The sequence below is a fragment of the Toxorhynchites rutilus genome, chromosome 3, assembly GCF_029784135.1.
Source record: "Toxorhynchites rutilus septentrionalis strain SRP chromosome 3, ASM2978413v1, whole genome shotgun sequence".
NCBI lineage: Eukaryota > Metazoa > Arthropoda > Insecta > Diptera > Culicidae > Toxorhynchites > Toxorhynchites rutilus.
The window spans coordinates 19,120,535-19,141,172 of record NC_073746.1 but is presented as its reverse complement, the minus strand read 5'-3'; the positions used below and the strand labels follow the sequence as shown (position 1 = coordinate 19,141,172).

At 38.8% G+C, this 20,638-nt stretch overlaps 1 protein-coding gene across 3 annotated transcripts; it reads right to left on the bottom strand.

Moving 5' to 3' along the window:
• Positions 1-16,197: 16,197 nt before the first annotated feature.
• Positions 16,198-19,797, bottom strand: LOC129779265 (uncharacterized). 3 transcript variants are annotated; one of them, XM_055786653.1, is made up of 3 exons: positions 18,503-19,797; positions 17,240-17,529; positions 16,198-17,182 (listed from the first exon to the last, which is right to left on the bottom strand). In XM_055786653.1, exons 1-3 carry the CDS (start codon positions 18,848-18,850, stop codon positions 17,074-17,076), a joined length of 747 nt encoding a protein of 248 aa, XP_055642628.1. In that variant the 5' UTR covers positions 18,851-19,797; the 3' UTR covers positions 16,198-17,073. The 3 variants fall into 3 exon arrangements, 2 of the variants coding, with proteins under 2 accessions (XP_055642628.1, XP_055642627.1); XR_008743612.1 differs by having other exon boundaries at positions 16,198-17,529; positions 17,586-19,797; XM_055786652.1 differs by having other exon boundaries at positions 16,198-17,529.
• Between the last annotated feature and the right edge of the window lie 841 nt (positions 19,798-20,638).

Here is a 20,638-nt window from a genome sequence, read left to right as displayed (position 1 = left end):
ATCTTACAATTGAAAACCATGAATACAATAAAATAATCGATTTAAAGAAAATAAAAATAATAAATCAGACTATGAATAAAATTATGTTTGTGTCTAGCAATGCTCTTAAAAATGCAGGAAAAATTACGCTACATGTAGAAAAAAAGACACATACGAACGCATTTGAATAAACATTAGAGCAGAAGTGGGTCTCAATGTTATATTTTTTTTTCAAAATTTCGAAATGCCAGAAAAAGTTTGAAGATATTTATTGATACACCTTAGTAAGATGTAAGTATTTTTTCATATTTTTGTCTCAAAGCTATTGAGAATGGCATGAAAAAAATGAAAAGGTGCATTTTTCACCATAGATCCTATGGTGTATAATATAAGGACTCTATAAATGTAAATAAATGTATGGTACTGCTGCCAAAATGTTTTATTTAGTACCATATACAATATTTTCCATACAGCTGGTGATTTGGTTTGGGGCACTTTTTACTTCCTTACCCAGCCAGACTCTTTGGAAATTAAAAAAAAATGTACCGCGTAACACTGAAAAAAATCACACATATGTAGAAAAGCCATAGAAACACATTTAAATATAAATTAGAGTAGTACTGAATCTCTAAATAAAAAAAAATCAAAATTTCAATATTTTTTAGTACTAAAATTTTTGATGAAATTTTTTTTTGATAATTTTTCTTGATACACCGTAGTAAGATGCACATATAGAGGAACTGGTACAAATTCGGTACCCCATTTTGTTTTTTTTGGACTTAGTTAGATCTATTACGGACATTTCCCCTCAAACCAATTTCAAAAATCTTGATTTGGCTCGTAGCTTTGAGCATAGAAGTGAAACAACTCAAATTCGAGTACCCGAGATGCCTGGGTTACAAATTTGGCACCCCATTTTTAATTTTTTTCAAATTAAAATAATCGTCCTGAAATCACTGAAAAATGTTTTTGACGTAGGACTACGTCTTTCATTTCTATACCGGGGTGTAAAATCAAAGTTTCGACAACGAAAGCGTTACGCCGGAGACCGAGATTTTGAGTGTTAATAGCTCCTAAACAACTGAACGAAATGGTATGATAAACACTTCATTCGAAAGATAAAATGTCTACGCGTTCTATACTTGTTACTTTCTGATCCAAAAACTTGTTTCAATAGTCTTAAATTTGCTTTCAAAATAGGCTATTGAAATCACCAATCGGTATATAAGCGAGCGCCGCTCGGAAATCAACTCAGTTATAATTGAACAGTGATTGGAGCATGTTGTCGCTGTTGTGGTGAAGCTCTTCATTTATCATGAAAGCGCGGATGAACGGTGTCACCAAGAGCCTGTTTGTGCACCTTAGGCCAGAAGGGAATCCATCAGGAGGAGAGTGATGCTACAAACGGTTCCCCGGGAAGATCTCGAAGCAGCCGCTACACACACACACATACACGCACGGAATTCTTTCCGTTTGGATCGAGAAATATCCGGAAAATAATCTGCCAGTTCCTCTAGGAATTTAAAAATACATTCATGTGAAAGAGTTTATTTGAATGTTTTCTATCCATGTAACACTGTGACCAAATATGTTTCAATCAAGTGCTATTAACAGATGGTTATCGAGTTAGCATTAACCACTGGTGGGCTTCCAGTATCGAGGAAAATGTGGAAATATCTAATCGTTACTGAAAATAATCTGCCAGTTCCTCTGGGAATTTAAAATTACATTCATATGAAAGAGTTTATTTTAATTTTTTCTATCCATGTAACACTGTGACCAAATACATTTGATTTTGTAATTTTTCAACCAAGTGTAATTAGCAGGAAAGCTTCTGAAGATTATTCTTCCCCATCAGTAGGATATTTCCGTATCCAATATTGGATGCATAAAACCTTGTGCCTCCAACGTAACGCTCTCGTTTTCGAAGTTCTCCAAATATTCATTCATTCAGAATGAATTCAGATTCAACTTCATACAAATTATCTCTAAATCAACGATAGTCCTACGTCACCCTTGCGGTTATACCATAGATATAACCCACTTCCTGTTTTTTTACATTTTCATACAAAATAGAAGTTAAGTACACTATCTTACGTAAATAAACTCAACTTTGTCGAAAAAGCATGCAATTTTAAAAAACAAAGAGGAACAAAAAACGATTATTTCAAGAAGAAGTGGTTTCATCTCGATTTATTTCTAACTAAAAAAGTAAAACGAATCAAAAGCCTTTACAAAAGTCGCAAACGTAGTAATCAGTGTCGCAATCGGTGCAGGCGGAATGGGCCCATGGAATCATCAACACTATGTTAACATTGGGGTGCCAAATTACCCGCATGATTTTTCAAAAGACGCACATGACAAATTTTCGAGATTTGAAAAACAACAAAACTTGATTTTTTTTTAAAACTCAGATCTGACGTTTGTTACTACATTACTAGAACACTTTTTTTATTCACCACCAGAGTGCGCTCATTACCGCCGGAGATCCGGGTGGCGGTACCGAATTTGTACCAGTTTCTCTACTATTTTTTTTAAAATTTTTATCTCGATGCTTTTGAGGATGGCGCGAAATAAACGAATGAGTACGTTTTTCACTATCGATCGTATGTTAACCCACATAGGGGTTCAAAAAACCGCCGAAATTTCTTATTTAGAATCCTATACAATATTTGGCATACAGGTAGTGATTTGGTTTGGGGGCACTTTTCACTCCCTTACCCGGCCAGGCCCCTTTTAACTCTTATGATGAAATGTGAGCACTGTGAGTTACAAAAAAAATAATTATCATGCGATTGTTAAGCTTCAATAAAATCAACAGAAACTATTCACAACACCAGATTTGTCGTCAATCCAAAGCTGTCTTACGAACACCATCGCATCAACAGCATGTGTTATTACCGTTCTCCCGAAAAACCTGCGGTGCATAATCCAGCAGATTGCATCCGGAAGCGAATCTCATTAGCGCCCGGAGCGCTGCAGAAAAAGTGTAATTAGCACAACGGAGGGTTTATTTCCTTTTCGTGCCAAACTTTTTCCCTCTACTCCGGGACTTGTAATGGGACTTCGGTGAACCGTTTGCCATCGTTGCACCCGGAAGAGGGATTAAGCATTCTAGTACTCGAAGTTTTTCGTCCTGCTTACATGCTCTTCCCCACATTCCCGATTGGCATTTACTTGCACTTGCATACTTGCGAGAACCATCCACTGTTTAGATTATTTCGTATCGCCAAGATTTCCCACCCGTCGTTCTAATGAACTTTTCCGTTGATATGCTCGTACAAACACAGCCGGGACGGGAATTTGCAATTGCACGCGAAAAATAGTGCACTCCCACTCGACTACGCGGATTCATTCAGAAGCAGCAGCTGCTGCCGCTGTCGCTGCGTTATGATTTCATACATAAAGATTATGAAGTATTAAGCGTAACACTGTATGATAATAATCCGCTTTTTCCGAAATTTTAAAACATTAATCCGCTTTGCCATTCGCTACAATGTGGAAAAACGAGCGCCGGCTTTTCGAAGCGGCTTTTCGCATTGGTAATGGGGCGCATTTTTCCAAGGATCGCCCCAAAGCAAGAAGTACTAATAGCAGCAGCAGCAGCAACATCGTCTGGAACGAGGATTTGCACCGGTGTAAAGTGTTTATGAGAACCAGCCCCCAGTCGAGTGGGAAAATATGCGTTTTCCGCGTTTCTCGAGTGATGTGTGTGTGTATTGTAAATGGGGATGGAATTTCACGGTTCATATGAAGCCGAGAAGAAGAAGGGGGGTTCGTCACCGAGGGATGGAAAAGCGGCTTAAAATACATCAACGCGCACGCGATTGTACAATACGTTGATACAATTTGGACGGATTTTCGTTCGCTTTTTGTATTACCCTTGAATGAACGAAAAACGGGTTAAGGCGATTCGGGAGTGAAAATAATTGCTCGATCGAAATACGCGTGGATTTTTCATTTGAAATTCATGATATGTAATCTAATTGGGAAGTGAAAATAACACGATAAACCGCAAGCTTTGTCTGGTTGAGCGTTATACAGCTGCTTAGCCACACAGGGACGTGGAAAGGACAAGCATAGCAATAACCATAAACGTAACTGCTCCCTTCTGCACACCAAAGTAATAATGAGCAGCGATTTTAGAAATTTCTCCATCAAAAGTTGCAACAAGCAAACCGCCGGAAGTGCTGCACTATACAGAGTGGGGGAGGAAACACTTCGTGCAGAAAGTGGCAACTTTTCAACACTTCTTCCCCTCATTGTGGCAGTCAAACACACGCACCGCTTTGAACCATCGTTGGCTCGAGAGTTCACTTCACAGCTTGACCTCTTCCGAGGAGCGTGCATCACACAAGGTTCACAGCTAAGCCAGCAAAGCGAGCAATTCATACGACTACTTGTGCGGAGAAAGGCACGCAAAAACAACAAACTGCAATAATGCATTAATTTAATTCTTCCGCTTTTCCGAGGCGGCTGCCTCCTGCTCGAGCTCGCCTGGGTCTCACTTCCGCCCTTGCTGCCACATCTCACACAGGAAGAAGAAAGCAAACAGAAACATCGGCGTGAGCAACTTTCTTGGAACTCTTGGTAACAATCGGACGGTTCAAGCGAGGGGAAGAACACGAACACTGGAAGCTGGAAGGTGGAACACACTTTAGAATACGGATTATCGTCTAGAGAGCGAGATGAAGCATTAGCTGTTGCAGGTGGGAAGAAGCATTGCCGGCAAACTTTCCCCTCGCCGACTGGCGGTTGTAAAGTGGGTACAAGTTAGATCTTATGGAAACAATATGGAATGACGAGATATGACCGTTGGTTCTTCTTCTGGGGAGGGGTCAACTCGACAAGAAATGTGTCTGAGGCCTGTCACCGGCGACTGTTTTGGACGAATGGAACATAGTATCATTCCCTATGGCCGAAATGAGATAATGGATATTTGTGGTGAATCGGCATGATTTAATGCTTTTGTTCTATCAGCAGGGAATCAACATATCGAAATGTGACTGTTCATAGGTATAACAATTTACAGGTAGGGATCAGGAAGTAATATAGCATAAACAACGAAAAGCTTTTGAAAATTAAAATTTCTTTTATAACATTGATATTGATAAATTAGATTGAAACAAATACGGAATCTATCGGTTGTGTCCCATTCACCCGAATACCATCCACCTGAAACACGTTTACTCGAAGCACATTTACCCGAATGGAATGTTTACTCGGATGGAGAAAGAAAAACTCCGACAAATCAGATTATTAGTTTTGTCGAACTTCCTGTTGAGCTTGAGCTTGAGCTTGGGTGGACTGTACAATTCGTAGTTGCTCCCCGAGATTGAACCAACCAAACTGCACGAAGAACACACAGAACGACGCTTGGGACTAGCAAATCATTTTCGTTGTGCAATTTTCGGTGATTCGAGCTTTAAATGGTGAATAACGATGCCGGCCACGTCCTTGCAGTCACCAGGGGAAAGGAAGGAATGTTAGTATGATATTCGCTGCCCGTAGGCCAGAAGGGTCGTCTCTATAGCGTGGTTAGTGTGGTTGTGGCGAGCGTGTGCCGGTGATGGAGCAATCTTTTTTGACGTAGAACTTCGTCTTTCATTAAGGGTGTCAAATCAGAAAACAGGTCACGTTTTTATGAAATAAAGTTAACGTTAATAACTATTTTTGCCGCGAACGGATTTTGGCGATTTACATACTAAACGAATCGGAAATTCCGTAAGATTTGTTTAATATGCCATACATTAGGATCCCCTGGTTAGTAAATGGTTAAAATTCATGAAAACTTTAAGTGTTTCTATTTTCCCATACATTTGTTCTGTCCATTTGAGTGCTTTTCCGAACAGAGCTATCAATAACGAGCAACTTATCGACGACCAACGGAGGGGAAATCGTAGAATTTAAAGTCTCCGTGAACAAAGGAAAAGAAGAAGAATGAAGGGGAATACTTGCCTAGAGTATAAACAGTGGATCTCGCTGAGGCAAGCTTTCATTCGGCATCGGACTGTTGAGTAATCCAGTTCACTTTGATTTCGCTGCGCTTCGATCTAAGGGTGGGTTTAGACTAGTGATATATTCATGTGAAAAAATATGATGAGATTTATAGAAATCGCATCAACCGTTTACACTAGCGTGAACTTCTATAATGAATATATTCATATTTTCGGTGAATTTATTCACCTGAAGTAGAACTGCATCCAACTTTAGTGATTTCTCACCAGAGAGAAATTCACAAGCGTTTACATATGCTGAATTTATTCAAGTTATATATACCTCGAATAAGTGTATCATATTTATTCTCACCCGTTTACACCTATTTTCACGTGAATAAATCCATCTATAGCTTTAGATCTCCCTAATGTAAACCCGCCATAAAATTGGACCCCACCAGTGGTAATCCAACTTGGAAATCGTCATTTGATTTTTCTGTTCGTTTTTCGCGTTATTCGTATCGTGTGTTCTTCTTTCCGCGTCATAAATTGGACGCTTCGCGTAGTGTGCGATGAGCAAGAAGAAGAGGAAGGCAGGCTCGAACCCTGCAAAAAACGAACGCATTGCCAGGGGCAATAAAATTTCAAGGTAAGCGTCATCTAATGATGCACGCGGTGTTGGTGCAGTGAAAAGCGCTCGCACTGAACCGAGCCTTCGCGAGTGTGTCACCGCACCGAACAACAGCGAAGTAGGCGATTTCGGCGCGTCGGTCGAAAATGTAAACGCCCAGGCAGCAACCAAAGTCAAGCTCCCCCCGCTGGTGGTGAAGGCGGTCGCTCTTGACAAACTCATCAGCGAATTCGCATCGATGGGTGTTACAGCAGAGTACAAGCTGTGTGGCATAATTCAGTCTTTTTCCAAGCAGTTAACATTGTTTATTTTCCGTCTTCATAAGGGCTTCGTTGGTGCCTTTGAGAATGCATCAATGCATTAAACTGACGTTATGGCGAAGCAGACGTTAAGGTTGTGCACCAAAAAATTATTTGGGAATACCAAGCATCTTGAATGTCTTACTGGAATGTTAGAAGTTATTTGGGTTCGAGTGCCAGTCGCAAAACTACCTCCAACTAGGATTGCATTTGCGATAATATTGATCATAATGAAGCATTGCTACTGTTTTCGAGGTTGTTATTAACAAAAAGAGTTTATTTCTCTTGTTTAGTCATCAAGAAAGTAAATTTTCTGGAATTTTGTATGTGATTAGGTTTTGCTTGCCAGTAGCAAAACTTCCTCCACTAAGGGTGACAGCTGCGCTTCTCTCGAGCATGAGAAAGTAATGCAACTCTTTTCGAGGCCAGTAATATTAACAGAAGCGTTTCTTTTGAGAATAGCGCAAAATGATGAGAAATGTTTATATTGCTAGTAGTTTCAAGCCACCAATGTATGGCTCTGTATGCACGCTATGGTGAACGCTTGTTTGGCGCTTGGTTTACGCTTAATTTGTACGAACGATATCTAGTGGTGCGATTCCTTTGAGGCAATACTAAATAACATGTAGCATGATATTTGATACTTGCAAGTGTTGTCATTGTTGTTGTTTACATGCGGTGCCAAAGATATATTGGTGTAGTTATGAGATATAGATAATGGTGCTGGTGCAACATGTATATAATCGACTGTAGCCGAGTCTATGTCAATTTCGAAAAAGGCCACCGGAATAGCCTTCAAGGTAAATTTTCAATGCATTGACATGAAATAAATTGCGACATATGATTGTTTTGCGAGGGCAAGAATGAATCATCAATCAATTATCGTCAACTGATTCTACAATGAAAAAATCATTCCAGAGATTATTCTACTAAGCAGTTGTTTCTAAAATTTCACAACATTATAGAATAATATCCGAAGGTATAAACAAGCGACTTATATAAAATAACAGCGTAGTTCTACGTCAACAATGCGGTCGTATCTTGGACACAACCTCCTATAATTTTTATGTGATTCTTTCGAAATTATGCAATTTTATCTACGCGATTTTTTGAAAGCGATGCTATTTTTTTCGCTCACGTATAAATCGCGTAAGAAAAAGAATTCAGTGTACCTTAAATATTAGTTTTTGTCCTCTAACAATAACCCATTACACAAATAAAATTATCGACCGTTTATCTGTAAGCGGAGAAAAACGTCAAGACACGCGCATTATCCTACTAAACCGACACCTGTATCACAATATACACTAGGGTGCCAATGAATGTATGGGAAAAAATCGACCCTAAAATTTCAAAAGGTTACCCTATACAAAATGTTTACCACCTCGAAAAAACACCCTATGCCAAATATCGGCTCAATCGGACTTAAGGGAGAGTGGCGCAAATCGGTCAAAGTTTGAGTTTTTTGAAAATCGAAAACTCAGGGCAGTAAAGGAAATCGGGGTTTTCGAAAAAAAAATTGATGTCAAATGTCTTAAAATTGCATGAAACGTCGAGATCTAGTGTCATCTCGAATTTTTTTTTGTCAAAAATCGACACTGAGTTTTTTTCGGAATACGAAACGAAACGTATGTTTTACGAGGGTCACTATTTATATTTCGGGAATTGGCAACACTGATGTCATGTGAGTCCATCTGACGGTTCCATCGTAAAGTTTGACATTTTTGACGATATACGTACTCAGAACATTTTGTCATACGGACGCTATTTGTTTATTTTACATTTAGTTGAAAGTTTTGTCTCGGCAAAAAAATGGAACTGAATCGTGAACATTTTCGTGCGATGATTTTTTACGACTTTCGACGTGGATTATCACAACAAGAGTTCGTCAATCAACTTAATTTGACTTTTGGCGATGAAGCTCCATCAAAAAGCACTGTGTATCGCTGGTATAGTGAATTCAGTCGTGGTCGTAGTTCGCTGTCCGACGAGTTTCGTGAAGGTCGTCCAAAATCGACTGTAGTGCCAGAAAACATCGATGCTGTGCACGAAATGATTAAGCAAGATCGTCATGTAACCTAATGTGAGATTGAGGCATCCCTAAGCATTAGTTCCACCAGCATATATGCGATTTTACATGAACACATAGTTGTGCGAAAATTATGTTCACGTTGGATCCCACATAAAGGGTGTGTCACATCAAATTGCATCACGGAAAAAACGCTGTTGAAATTTAATTTTTAGGAATTATATCTTCAGCTTTCGCTTATAATCAGATAAGAGTGTATAGATCACGTTGGCCATGCTTCACTGTCAATTTTTCGTAAATTTGGAAAAATGTCGTCGAACGAAAAAGAGCGTCATAAATTAATCCTGCGCACTCATTTCGAGAATCCGGAGTTGTCACATCGGGACATCGGTAAGATGCTGGGAATCGTCCAATCCACCGTCAGCAGAGTACTAAAACGATATTTCGAGAACCTAACCGACCGGATGGTGAAGAACGGCAAAAATGGATGCTCCGTCAGTGAAAAAGATCACAAGCGCGTAGTTAAGCAGTTTAGACGTGATCCGAGAAGTTCGGTCCGGGATGTCGCCAATAAGCTGAATTTGTCAAGTTCATTCGTCCAGCGGACCAAGCAGCGGGAGGGCCTGCGTACATACAAGGTTCAGAAGGCTCCTAACCGCGACGAAAGGCAAAACAAGGTGGGGAAGACGCAAGCCCGGAAGCTGTACACCGAAATGCTGACGAAGCCGCATTGCCTGGTAATGGACGACGAAACCTACGTCAAAGCGGACTTTCGTCAGCTGCCGGGCCTGTTGTTCTTCTCCGCAGAGGACAAATTCAGCGTTCCGGAGGAGATTCGCAAGCAGAAACTATCCAAGTTTGCCAAAAAGTACATGGTGTGGCAAGCGATCTGCTCTTGCGGAAAGCGGAGCGCCCCCTTCGTGATGACCGACACGGTAAACGGGCAGGTTTACCTTAAGGAGTGCCTACAGAAGCGCTTACTACCACTATTGAAGCAGCACGAGGGCCCGACCATCTTCTGGCCGGATCTCGCTTCGTGCCACTATTCAAAGGACGTGTTGGAGTGGTATGAAGCCAACGGGGTCACCTTCGTGCCAAAGGAAAAGAACCCGCCCAACGCGCCGGAGCTTCGCCCAATAGAGAAATATTGGGCGATTATGAAGGCCCTCCGGAAGAACCCAAAAGTTGTCAAATCGGAGGCGGACTTCAAGAGAAAATGGATTTCTGTTCAAAAAAAAACTACAACCTGACGTTGTACAGAACCTTATGGACGGGGTAAAGAGGAAGGTGCGAGCATACGGGCTTGGGCTCGAAGTATGAATAAAAAGAAAATGCCAAAAGTTGTTTAATAGTTTTTATTTTACTGTCTAAAATTTTCAAAAGGATCGGTCTACTGGGCGAATTTCTACAGCGTTTTTTCCGTGATGCAATTTGATGTGACACACCCTTTAATTTGACAATCGCTCAAAAAAAAGGCTCGTGTCGATTGGAATAAATGCTTTGAAAATAGGTTTAAGCGCATGCAAAAGTGTATCGATCATCGTGGCGAGTACTTTGAAAAACAATAATAATATATTCGCAGCTTAACTATTTGTTTTTGTTCCTATTCCCGAAATATAAAAAGTGACCCTCGTATATATTGTATTATTATCTCTCTTGTATTAGACCGCATCCCTAAACATCCCATGCGTCTGCGAAACATTTTCCGACGTCAATATCAGAAGACTGGTGACCGAGACAGTCAGATCATGTCCAACAGCCTCACTAGGGTAATCCAGGAGTCAGGACCATTTTGATCCATGACGAAAATTCTAAAGAAAACAGTCCAAGCCAATCCCTCCACTTGTCTCGTCCGAAGATGCAGGTGTGGGTCATCTTCTAATCACACCCATTGAAAAAGTGAACGCACTGGGGCAACAGTTTTTTTTCTGTATTATAGTGATTTTCAACACATTTCGGCTGGTTCGTCACTTTTACTTCCATTTTTGGGAGAATGTCGGGAGTGAGAATTGAACTCGTGATCTCTGCGTGAGAGGTATGGATGTTACCACTACGCCAGATCGCCTCTCAAGGGCAACAGTTTGTGATGTCACACAATTTAGGGAGACACATTAATAGTCCACATGAACGTTCGGTTACTGAAGGAGTCGCCATTATTGGGCATTCCGACAGTTTAGTTCCAGTGGAAGCAAAGGTTACAGTGGATGAGCTGATGGGTTTTGCTCTTAGATTTAAGAATATGAAGGCCCCTGGCTCAAGCACTTGAGTCGAACCTCTTTTGCTTTTGTAGCTAAAATATACAACAGATGCTTGGAGCTTTGGTACTTCCCCTCAATGTGGAAGTTAGCAAAATAATCCCAGTCCTTAAGCCGGGGAAAGATCCTTCTGTTCCTAAAAGTTATCGACCCATCAGCTAACTTTTTGCCCTTCCTAAGCTGTTCGAAAGATCAGAACACAAAGCCGAAATCTATTCTTCACTGATGAGAATGGCGTCTTCCTGGAAGAACAGTTTGGTTTCCGCAAAGGAAGGTCCACCATCTTTCAACTCTCGCGAGTTACCAACTTAATTCAGCGGAACAAGTCGGTGTCCAAGACGACAGCAATGGCGCTCTTGGACATTGAAAAATCGTTTGACAATGTGTGGCATGATGGTCTGGTGTACAAGCTGCATCAACACAATTTTCCAATGTACTTAATAAAAATCGTCCGAAGCTACCTTTCCAACAGAGCATTCCAGATGTCCCTGCATAATACTTTTTCCCAAACCTTCGATATCCCCGCAGGAGTCCCTCAAAGAAGCATCCTTGGGCCTATCCTGTACAATATATATACATCGGACCTCTTCCAGGTGGTGGCATTTTGTCTCAATTCGCGGATGATACTGCCATCATGTACGAAGGTCGTGTTATACGTGCACTCACCCGTAGGTTACAGGGAGGTCTGGATGCTTTAGCCGTTTATTATCTTAGTTGGAAAATTGTTGTCAATGTGGCGAAGACTCAGGCCATTTTGTTTCCACATTCAAAATCGCCGAAACTTATCCCGGCTGCTGATTGCAGAATTCGGCTTGGCGGCTCGATAATTCAGTGGTCCGAAGAGGTAGTTTACTTAGGACCAGAGTTGCCATAATAAAATCTGTGTTTTTGGTCTGAAAACATCTTTATATCTTAGTTTTTTTTCAAAAAATCTGTATTGAAATTTATATGTCCAATTTTGAAGCATGATGTTAGCTTTAGCATCATTGATTGGCATAGTTATTATTGATTAGACGATGCTGATGGTGTCCACGTAAAGCCACACAAAAATGTAATGGTTGTAATTAAAAGGTAGCCTAATGAGGAAACAATTCAAAAACTGGAGGACTGTCAATGCTTGAAAATGGATATAAAGATACTATGAAGCTAATTGTTAGGATACGGACAGGCTTCGATATAATTTTTCATTGATGTATTATTCTTGGCATATATTGCTAAATAGAGTAAGATAAAGTGTTCTGGCCTTCAAATCAATCTGAGTGAGTTCAGGTGTTTCAGTTTGTTTTATTAAATTCAACGGTGACGGGGTTTGTCTTCAGAATCCTTGCTCAGTGTATATTGCTGAATTGGCAGCGATACACTAGGCGCTGGACAGCGTCGCCTCACGACCTGTCGAAGCTATCCGTTCAGTGAGGCCGGAAAAGAACTCGCCGTATTTCATTGAGAGAATACGAGAAGTTTTGAGTGCTTTAACCAGACGCTGTTATGTCATTACCTTTGTCTGGGTCCCTTCTCATTGCTCAATTCCGGGTAATGAGAGGGCTGACTCATTAGCAAAGGTAGGTGCGATTGAAGGCGATATTTATCAGTGTCAAATCGCCTTCAATGAATTTTATTCTTTAGTCCGTAAAAATACCATCGCTAATTGGCAACGCAAATGGCACGAAGATGAATTGGGCCGGTGGCTCCACTCAATTATCCCTAAGGTTAGCTTCAAACCATGGTTCAAAAGTCTGGACTTGAGTCGAGACTTTATTCGCACCTTCTCCCGACTCATGTCCAACCACTGTTCGTTAGACGCGCTACTCTTTCGTATTAATCTTGCCGACAGCAATCTTTGTGTTTGTGGCCACGGTTACCACGACATCGAGCACGTTGTTTGGTCGTGCGAGTTGTATCTTGTCGCCAGATCGAATTTAGAAAACTCCCTCAGGGCTAGAGGAAGACAGCCCAATGTGCCGGTGAGAGATGTGTTGGCTCGGTTAGACCTTGATTACATGTCCCAAATCTATATTTTCCTTAAAGCTATCGATGTTCGTGTGTGATTATCCTTATATCCTTATATCCTTATATCCTTTGCGTGCAATTGGTCCCCTTGCTACAAACAGTTGAATAAGTTGAAATGTAAATACACAATAGATATACGAATAGATTTAAGAATTGAGTGTGTGAGATTATCATTATTGTAACAATTGCCTTATATCACATCTTTTTCCTGAACAAATATGTCACCCTACTAAACTCGAGTAGACCGCGAGTAATCGGTTTTCTACCTTACTTACCTTAGATTTAGAAAATGTTTATGTATAGTAATAAAAATATAATTAAGAATTCGGCTCCTTTAAACTTATGAAACTAAGCCTGTAAAAATAAACGAATTTAATAAAAAAAAAACCGTGACGGGACGGTGTATGTGTAGCGCACTTTAATGTTCGAAGATAAACATAAATTCAAAATCAACTCGAACGGAATACAGAATACAATTTAATTAATCCGTTCGAAATATTCCGAATCAATCGAAATACAGAATAGGGTTAGCCCTATGAGCGCCCTTTTATATTTTGCATTCTCTGTGCTAAAGTAAGAAAAGATAAACAGTGTGATTTATTTAGAACTAGCTGAACTGACGAAATTCGTTCCGCCCAAAATTGATTTTTTGATATGAATTATTTCGAACATTCACATTTTCTTAGTAATCGAATGTTCGTGGGTTCAATCGTAGAGCTCTTCATTGATTGATCTCCTAATTGGCCTATTACAATTGCCTTTTACTAGAAATTTCTATTACTTCTTCTAAAACTCATATTTTCAGACATAATTTTCGCTCAAGATTCGTGATTCACTTGCCAATAACATGTTTCTCCGTTACATGAAATACATATTTGATGCAGAAAAGTAAGTTTTCGTTCATAATTTTTAATTTCAAAGCGCGCTATTCCACCTGTGAATCCATTGCCAACGGAAACCGAAGCCTAATTTCACAATCGCAAAATCCAATTTAACTACAACGATGTCATTCAAGAACATATAATTACTTCGATTCGAACTTTCCCTCAAAGTTTAAAAAAAAAATCTACGGACAGAGACGAATACCGCAAAATAAAGCCGACTCAAATCGGACTATTCCATACTCGAGTTTTTGCGCTTACCAACACATTTGGCGTTTTATTTTCATTTAAATAGATAACACTAACCAATAATGCAGAAGTTGGCATAAGAATGTAGATCATCATGCTACATATGAATTTCGAAAACATGGGGTTTTTAATTTAAACAGATTCGAAGGCTATATGAATAAAATGGGTGAGATGGGAAAAATATTATTAACATCCAGCCGTAACTGTTATTGGCCTTTTTTGAAAATATGTATATTCTGTATAAAACCCAAAAAAGCTGTAATCTGTACCTACAGATTCTTGGTCTCACAAAATCGAAAAAATCTGTAGAAATGCAGATTATTCTGTAGATATGGTAACCCTGCTTAGGACTCACGCTAGACAGACAACTGATCTTCAGGTCTCATGTTAATAAAATAATTTTAGAATGCAACATACTGGTCCGGTCTTTGTACCCGCTTATATGTAGAACTTCAAAACTGAACTTAGCAAATCTGTTGGCTGTCTACAAACAAGTAATCTATCCAGCGATAGAATACGCGGTCCAGGTCTGGTCAATCGAGGTACACGAGAAAGCTTTCCTGGATACCCTAGAGGTGAAATTTGCCCGTTACAATCAGAAATACAGAGAGAGGTGCTCATCTTCCGAACATATGATTATCCAAAATCTGTAAATACAAGATTTCTGTACAGTAGGTTAAGTTAGTAGTAGGTAGCTTTCTTTATATCAATAATTTTATATTACTCATCACCAGTGTCTTACAATATCAACAAATATTCACGAGAAACGAATATGATTTTGTTCCAGTGTAAATGACTTTATTCAGCTTGAAACACACTGCCCTCATTATATTGATGACAATAACAAACGAGTTCATTTTGTTCATATCGCTGTTGCATGAGCAAATTTGCTATAATGAATGAATGCGACATTGAGTGGGGTTCATAACTTCGCTGTTATTTATACTTTGGATATCAAAAGCAACAAATTGATATTCATCACATCCGAAACGATATTCGTTCTGGCAGAGAATTTAAGTTCAAAATAATTTTACTTGGCGAGACGGTAGCAACGGCATATGCAGAATGGATAAACGAGTGGTTTTAGCTACCGTGAAGTGATTTGCGACATCGGGAATTTCATAAGGTATTTCCAATTACGGCATCCGGCAACTGCAAAACCCAACCGCACACAGCAGCCTCAGGTTAGAAGTTAACAACAGCTGATATTCATTAGGCTGAAATAAAATTCAGTTCTGACGTTTCCGATAATCAAGATGAAAATGACACTGGGTGGAAAAAATAAACATCAAAACATATTGAAGGACAAAAGTTCATTTGCTCATATTCAATGGTTGCCTGGATCTGTCATTTTAATTTTCGTTTGGAATATATAGGTTTTCGATGCAACCTAGCCCGAAAATCTATGCATTTGATCTTAGCGAAGATGATTTTTTCCAACACTGCTCATCACTAAATTCATACATTTATCAATCAATTTATTAGAAACATAATTAATTTCAAAATTAAATAATTGACAATTATTAAAAAACGTTATAACAAAGATGAAAACCATTAGGTCCCACTTAGCCTGTATGAACTTTGTAAAAATCAAAATTAATGTAAAAAAAATGAATAAGGACTTGCATTCGCGGTGTCCCGATGGACACTTGCATTTCGAGAGTTAACCACAGCATTACTCATTTCTCCGAAACCCTAAGAAATCTTGCACCAAGAGTTCAAGCGTAACCCGTACGACGCAGTAGTCCTCAAGTCTACCTCGACGTGTCCGTCTTGATCTCTTAAGGTGGGACCAGAATGCCGCGCTATGCGTCGCGTTGCGACAATTGTGCTTTGACACTTCATTTTAAATATGTGTGTTTCCATTTAGTCGAACACAATAAAGGCCCATTTATACGTTGCTAGTAGCTGACTTGACAGTGAGCAGCTACTGACCCGGTGGACTCGCTTGACAATCGGTTGACTCGCCTTGTCTGTTCACACAGTGTGAGTTGTTGGCATGTAACTAGATACAACAGCACGGGTTTACCAGGGATGCCAGGTGATTTTTCAAATGTACATCAAATAATGAGAAACAGGAATCAGATCAGAATTTGACAGATAATTGATCCGAAATCGACATCTCTATTGGCAGTTTTTATCTCAGGTTTTCAGTTGCATTTATTATCACACAATTTGATCCCGAAATACACGCTAACCGTAGTTTATACCGTATACAATGTTGTCCAGCAAAACACGGCTGACTGTAGTTCGTACCGTGACAAAAGCGGTTACAAAAATACTTTGTGCTGAATTACTTCGAGCTGAAGGTACTATTCGGAAAAAGCAGAAAGGCAAAAGGATTTGGGCCAGGAATTGGATGCAAAAAAAAGGAGCAACAAATACAATACTGAACGAACTCTACGATAATGATCCCCGAGAGTACAGAGCAGTGTTGAGAGTAACACCAGAACAAGTGGAAACACTATTGGATTTAATTGCTCCAAAAATACAACGCCAAGATACACTTATGAGGGGTGCTATACCTGCAAGAGTGAAATTAGAAATTACTTTGGTGTACCTCTCCTCTGGAATATCGTTCAGATTATTGTCGATATTTTTTAGAATCTCGAAGGCATCCATAGCTAAGATAATTCCGGAAGTATGTGACGCTATAAATTTCAGTCTAAAAGATTTTATTAAAGTAAGTAGCTTTTTTTATTATCTAAGTTCTATTGTATGGAAAGTGATCCTTAAAAATAGTACAATATTGCATGACTTGGTTATAGTATTTGCGACTGTTGATTTGATTGTGAAGATGTAGGACGTTAGGGTGATCTTGGTGGAAAACCTACAGTCGCCTGTGATGTTTCAGTATATTCGTGATCAGAATATGTGTATTGCATTCTACTGACGCAGAGGGCATTCTTACGGTATCTAGAAAGAATTGCATGTATTTCATCTGTCGCATCAATTCTATCAATTGGGGATAACTGTCTGAGCTGCATTATAACATGTCTTCCAATTGCCTCACATTCATCTTCTGGTTCTCCCATACTCGAGGCAGACACTGTTAAATTATTATTCAGTTCCTTCAGTTCATTCACGGCCGCTTGTATTGTAGACTGCTCAGTTGACAATTTCTTCTTCGATCTTCTGTTCGATGGCTTCTTTGGTAGGATTTCATCAGCGTTGTTTTCATCAGTAGCATCGAGGTACTCCTCATCGATTATTGTAATTTCTTCAGCAAAATCGCTCCCAGATGTTGATGCATGAAATGGTTCCTGAAATTGAAAATATTTTATTTTATGACACTATTCTAATTGAAATCATAACTAACAATTATATTTTAATTTTTCAGATGCCGAATAAGGAAGAATGGCAAGATATAGGAGTAGGATTCCATTCAAGGTGGAACTTCCCAGGTTGCTATGGAGCTATTGATGGGAAGCACATCACAATTCAAGCACCACCTAATTGTGGTAGTGAATATTACAACTATAAGGGAACGAATAGCATAGTGTTAATGGCAATCGTGGATCACGATTATTGTTTTAGATATGTTGATATAGGCTCATACGGTCGTAACGCAGATGGTGGGATATTTCAAAAATGCTCTTTATATTCTCATCTAGAAAACAATATTCTATTGCCTGAAAATGGCGTTTTAGTAGGTGATGATGCGTTTCCATTAAAGCCGTATTTATTGAAGCCCTATAAAAATACACCGACTAAAGAAGAAAAGATTTTTAACTACAGATTGAGCAGAGCAAGGAGAATAGTTGAAAATGGATTTGGCATTTTAGCATCTCGTTTTCGTATTTTGGGAAAACCAATCCAGGTTAGAGAGGATACCGCAATGAAGATAGTTTTATGTGCATGTACTTTACACAACTGGTTGCGTATGTCTGCATCGAAAACGTATACTCCACCAGGAACAATTGACTATGAAGACATAATAAATTTTGAAATTAATTTAGGGCAGTGGAGGTCAGAGATTGAGGGTTTACGAAGCATTCAACGCTCACGGATGAATAATAGATCAAAGGCTATTGCAGAGAAAATGAGAGATAAATATAAACATTACTTTAATAGCGAGGGAGCGGTTACTTGGCAAAATAATATGATTTATTAATTAGAGAATACAGTATAATATAGTGTAGTATAGTTGCAGTATAGTATAATATCGAATCATTTAGTAATGTATATATATATTTAGTGTTATAGTGCATTATATAATAGAAGAAAATAACTTACTAGATTACTTATTGTTTGTTTTTCCTTCAGATGAATAATATTCATGATGTAATCCATGGCATCGAACCATTGGACGGAAGGTTTATATATCTCATCAGTACCACATCCGCTTCGTTTGCTTTTCTCAATTTTTAATTTCTCCTGGTTGTATGTAGAACGTAAATTTTTTATTTTTTTTGTAACTTCTTTCGTATCCGATAACCCCACTTCTGAACGAATGTATTCAAGCGAGGCTTTACGCAAATCTCTGTTTTTATAATTGGGATCCATACAGTTCCACAAAATGGTTTGTTCTTTATATAATTCCACAAAGTGTTCATTTTGTTCCGAATTCCATCTTTGCGTCATTTTTTTGCTTTTAACTGCTGCTGCTAACACGAAAAAACATGCAAACAAACAGAATGCACACGGACTACTATCTCTTCGTATTTCGCCTTGACAGCAGCTTCTTGTGCCGATTTGTGAAGTGAAAATGATAGTTGATTTACAGGTGGAATAAATACGCGTCAAAAATTGAAATTATGAATGAAAATGAACTTTTTCAAATCGAATATGTATTCTGTTTAATAGAACAATACTTTTTCTGCAAGTAGTGAGTGAATCTTGAACGAAAATTGTGTCTGATGATAACTTTATACTATAATGATAAGTTTTGGTGGAAATATAAAAAAAATATATAGGAAAATAGTTTATTGAGGATCAGGGTCACGTGCTTTAAATGGTCAAATAATGTATGTATGAAATTTTCATTCAAATTTTAACGGTTTAAAACTGCCTTCAAGTATACTAATCTGATAGAGAAATTTGCCTCACAAACACGGATGCCGCCATTTAATATAGATATTCTATCTTTGATTAGGGATGCCAGGTATCTTTCTCAAATATCCTTGCACGGCATATGGAATTATCATCTGATGTCTTCACTCATGGATGGCTTATGTTTTTGTTTTCAAGAAAACTATCTCAAAAAGAAAGAGTATAAAACAAAATAACAACGATTTTATTTAGAAACTATGTGGGTTTTATTTGTTTTCCAAGAATTTTCGAGTTTGTTAATATTTTGAAATATCTTCAAAATGGAGACATTTCTTTACGTTTGGCATCCCCGATTCGAGCGCTAAATGCTGTTTTTGACGTTTTTAGGGATGCGAGTGCGAGTAAAATCAAAAAACTTTGAAGTAGCTCGCACGCCGGATTACTCATGACACTAACTGGCATGATGTGTTCACACGGTGTGAGTAGCTGCACTGCAGTAACTGACTAGACCGACTCGTATGCTTACTCGCACCGTCTGAACCCGGCTTAATGCGTTGCGTCATTAACATCGTTGTACCAAACGCTAACATTTGTTCTAAACTGCTTGCGCCGAATTCGCGATGAAAGTGGCATGGTGTCGACGTCTGGTGGCAACTTCAAATTAGGGCCATAATTTGGGTCCCAAACTCGTTAGTGTTTTCTCTATCAGATTAGAAGACACGAAGCCGGTTTTTAAATTCTAAAATTTGAATGAAAATTTTCATCATGTTATTTGATTACTAGAAACACGTGTTTCTGACTTTCATTCAACCATATGGCTAAACAATTTCAACATTGTTGCTGAATTTTTTCATCATAATATAGAGTTGTCTTCATAAACAATTTTCGTATGAGACTTTTCCACCACCTGCAAACAAAAATGTTTTTCATTTAAATAGAATACCGGTTTGATAAGGAAAAGCTAATTTTCATTCATAATTTTAATTTTGAAAATGTATTCATTCCGACTGAAAATCAGCTATTCTTTCACGCTCCCCTAAACTAGTAAACGAAGCTCAATGCCGCCAGCGCGGATATGTCAATGTGTTGTTTTTAAAAACATTCAACTGATCCGTGGACACAACAAGAACAAGATTTTCATATGAATTTTATTTTGTTTTTGTTTACATGTAAAGTGGTGACGCGAATGCTAGATTGTGACTGCAAATCAACAGACTGCGTCGGGCAAATGTTTTAGTACAAAACGCAAGCAATGACAACTGATGAGAAGCAACGCACAACGCGGTATTCTGTTTCCACCTTTACTCTCACTTCTCTCACATCACACTGAGCAATTAAACATCGGTAATGCAACAAGCAAACCAAACTGCAAGGAAAATT

What these genes read in the sequence shown, in the direction of transcription:
- LOC129779265 (XM_055786652.1), bottom strand. Translation starts at nt 18,850, where the DNA reads ATGACGCAAAGATGGAATTCGGAACAAAATGAACACTTTGTGGAATTA. An exon ending in AACAAACAATAAGTAATCTA is followed by an intron (nt 17,530 to 18,502) that starts GTAAGTTATTTT and finishes TTTCAATTTCAG; the next exon opens with GAACCATTTCATGCATCAAC.